Raw genomic sequence first — 2,964 nt, 5'->3', positions numbered from 1 at the left:
GTTAGTTACACGTATGAGGAGTCAGTTACATGTATGAGGAGTCAGTTACACAGGAAGAGTCAGTTACACATATGAGGAGTCAGTTACACATATGAGGAGTCAGTTACACACATGAGGAGTCAGTTACACAGGAAGAGTTAGTTACACGTATGAGGAGTCAGTTACGTGTATGAGGAGTCAGTTACACATAGGAAGAGTTAGTTACACATATGAAGAGTCAGTTACACGTATAAGGAGTCAGTTATACATATGAGGAGTCAGTTACACACATAAGGAGTCAATTACACATGAGGAGTCAGTTACACATGAGGAGTCAGTTACACAGGAAGAGTTAGTTACACATATGAGGAGTCAGTTACACATATGAGGAGTCAGTTACACACATGAGGAGTCAGTTACACAGGAAGAGTTAGTTACACGTATGAGGAGTCAGTTACGTGTATGAGGAGTCAGTTACACATATGAAGAGTTAGTTACACATATGAGGAGTCAGTTACACGTATAAGGAGTCAGTTATACATATGAGGAGTCAGTTACACACATGAGGAGTCAGTTACACATGAGGAGTCAGTTACACATATGAGGAGTCAGTTACACAGGAAGAGTTAGTTACACGTATGAGGAGTCAGTTACACAGGAAGAGTCAGTTACACATATGAGGAGTCAGTTACACATATGAGAAGTCAGTTACACACATGAGGAGTCAGTTACACAGGAAGATTTAGTTACACGTATGAGGAGTCAGTTACGTGTATGAGGAGTCAGTTACACATAGGAAGAGTTAGTTACACATATGAGGAGTCAGTTACACATGAGGAGTCAGTTACACGTATGAGGAGTCAGTTACACGTATGAGGAGTCAGTTACACGTATGAGGAGTCAATCAGACATATGAAGAGTCAGTTACACGTATGAGGAGTCAGTTACAGATAGGAGTCAGTCACACTTATTTATTATAATACCTTTATAGAAATAAATATAATCTTTGACATACTTTCTTTCAGGAGGCAATGTGGTTTGTGTAAACCTATGGGGGAAAGAGTCTGGTCCATGGATGCAGGCATTGCATTTTTTCTTTGCCTTTGGGTCTACTGTGGCTCCTCTTATAGCAGCCCCATTTCTCACCGCTTCATCGGAAGCTGGAATGCTGCTCAATGGAACAGTGACACCAGCACCAACAACCATACCAACAACATCATTAGTGTTAATTGCTAGTAACACATCTGAAGTAGTTTACGTACAACAGAGTACTGGTGTTATGTATGGAAGTAACCACCAGTCTAAAAGAGACACAGACATGGCTAAATTCAGCATGTTGTTGGATGAAATGATTGAGCGCATTGAACGAAGCATTACCGATGACATTCCACATGGAAAACCAAGTATGTTAACCACTACTAACAGCACAGGTGGTAGTGTGGTTTACCTAAAGCAGTCAACAGAGTTTCCAGAAGAAGCAATGTCTGAAGAACATGCTGAAGATGGAGAAATCCAATTCACTGATGTGTATGATGGCTGGAATGACACACACGCTGGCAATGAGGATGACATCGCCATAAACAGATCCACCCTCATTGTTCCCTATACTATTGTAGCAATATTTAATTTGCTAGCATCTTTGCCTTTTTTCTTCTTTTATTGCATAGGATCCCAACCATGCTTGCTCAAGAAAGAAGCCAATAATGAGGCAACTGCTGATCATGTGGAAAATGAGAACGAAACTATTGTATTTCGGGTCACATTGTTATTTCTTTTGTTTCTATTCACATTTGTTTACGTGGGGCATGAAAGTGCATATGGCGGATTTGTTTATACGTTTGCCATGAAATCTGACCTTGATTTCAATGCTCAGTTTGCCAGCTATCTGAATTCAGCATTTTGGGGAAGTTTTGCTCTTTCACGTGCAATGGCAATTGGGGTAGCTATGTTTATGACACCAAGGGCAATGTTGATAGCGGATTTATGTGGCCTTTGTGTTGCCAGTTCCCTCCTAGCTGCATTTGGTGATCAAAATATGTACATCCTGTGGGGTGCTAGTATTCTTCTTGGTATATCAATGGGGTCTGTGTTCCCTTCAGGGTTGGCTTGGGCTGAACGTTATATCGAGCTAACTGGAAAAGCAACATCTGTATTTGTCATTGGAGCTGCATCTTCAGAGATGGCGTTTCCTTGGTTGCTAGGCTACCTGATTAAAACATTCAGTGTTTCTACCTTAATGTATGTTATCTTATCCCTGTCACTCAGTACAACTATTGTTTATATAATTATGCAAATAATAGCTTCTAAGAAAGGTGAGCGGGTTACCAAGGACGTACATTCTGAAATAAATAGTATAGCTTAAGGCCACATTACAGTATGTCATGTGACCAAATCACACTTTGATGTTTATAAGTGAAAAATTAAATTTCCTGTTAATTTGCTTTTGAATAAAGATGGTTCAACCATTCAAACTATTTTCTCATTCGTATTGTAATGTATGTTCATGGATCAATAAGCGACTTGTTTGTTCTATTGATATATAACACTTAATAAAGGCATGATTGAACATGGATACAGTGGAAACCACACCAGATCTATGCTCTCCTTTGTAGTTTTTTAGCTCCGCTGTCGACTTTGTCGAATGGAGCTAATCATATGAGTGATTGTTCGTCGTCGTCCGTTGTCGTCTGTCGTCTGTGTCAATGTTTTACTTTTTCGACTTCTTCTTGAAAACTATAAGCCTGAATGCTTTGATACTTGGTGTATATGTACCTTGGGTAGACCTCTCTTTGATTTGTTCATTTCATGATGATATCTTCAATTCTCTAATTTTGGTGAATATTTTTGTCATTTTTGGTAAAAGTGATATTTTCGACTTCTTGTTAAAAACCACAAGTCCGATTGCTTTGATATTACATATATAGGTACTACATGTGGACCTCTCTCAGATTTGTTCATTTTGTAATGATATCTTTAATTCTCTAA

The 2,964-nt window shown here is 39.0% G+C and overlaps 1 protein-coding gene across 1 annotated transcript in view; it reads left to right on the top strand.

The window, feature by feature from the left end:
* The window catches only part of LOC100377310 (sodium-dependent glucose transporter 1A-like), a 26,465-nt gene extending 23,893 nt beyond the window's left edge, over positions 1–2,572 (top strand). The window contains exon 4 of the mRNA XM_085491662.1: positions 1,005–2,572. Within this exon, the coding sequence (XP_085347788.1) occupies positions 1,005–2,341 (1,337 nt within the window). The 3' untranslated portion in view covers positions 2,342–2,572. The remainder of the gene's footprint in view (positions 1–1,004) is intronic.
* The last annotated feature ends 392 nt before the right edge of the window (positions 2,573–2,964 follow it).

This window comes from Saccoglossus kowalevskii, chromosome 16, assembly GCF_978046115.1.
Source record: "Saccoglossus kowalevskii chromosome 16, keSacKowa6.1, whole genome shotgun sequence".
NCBI classification, from domain to species: Eukaryota; Metazoa; Hemichordata; class Enteropneusta; family Harrimaniidae; genus Saccoglossus; species Saccoglossus kowalevskii.
Note: the sequence above shows the minus strand (reverse complement) of the source record. Positions and strands in the feature narration are given on the sequence as shown.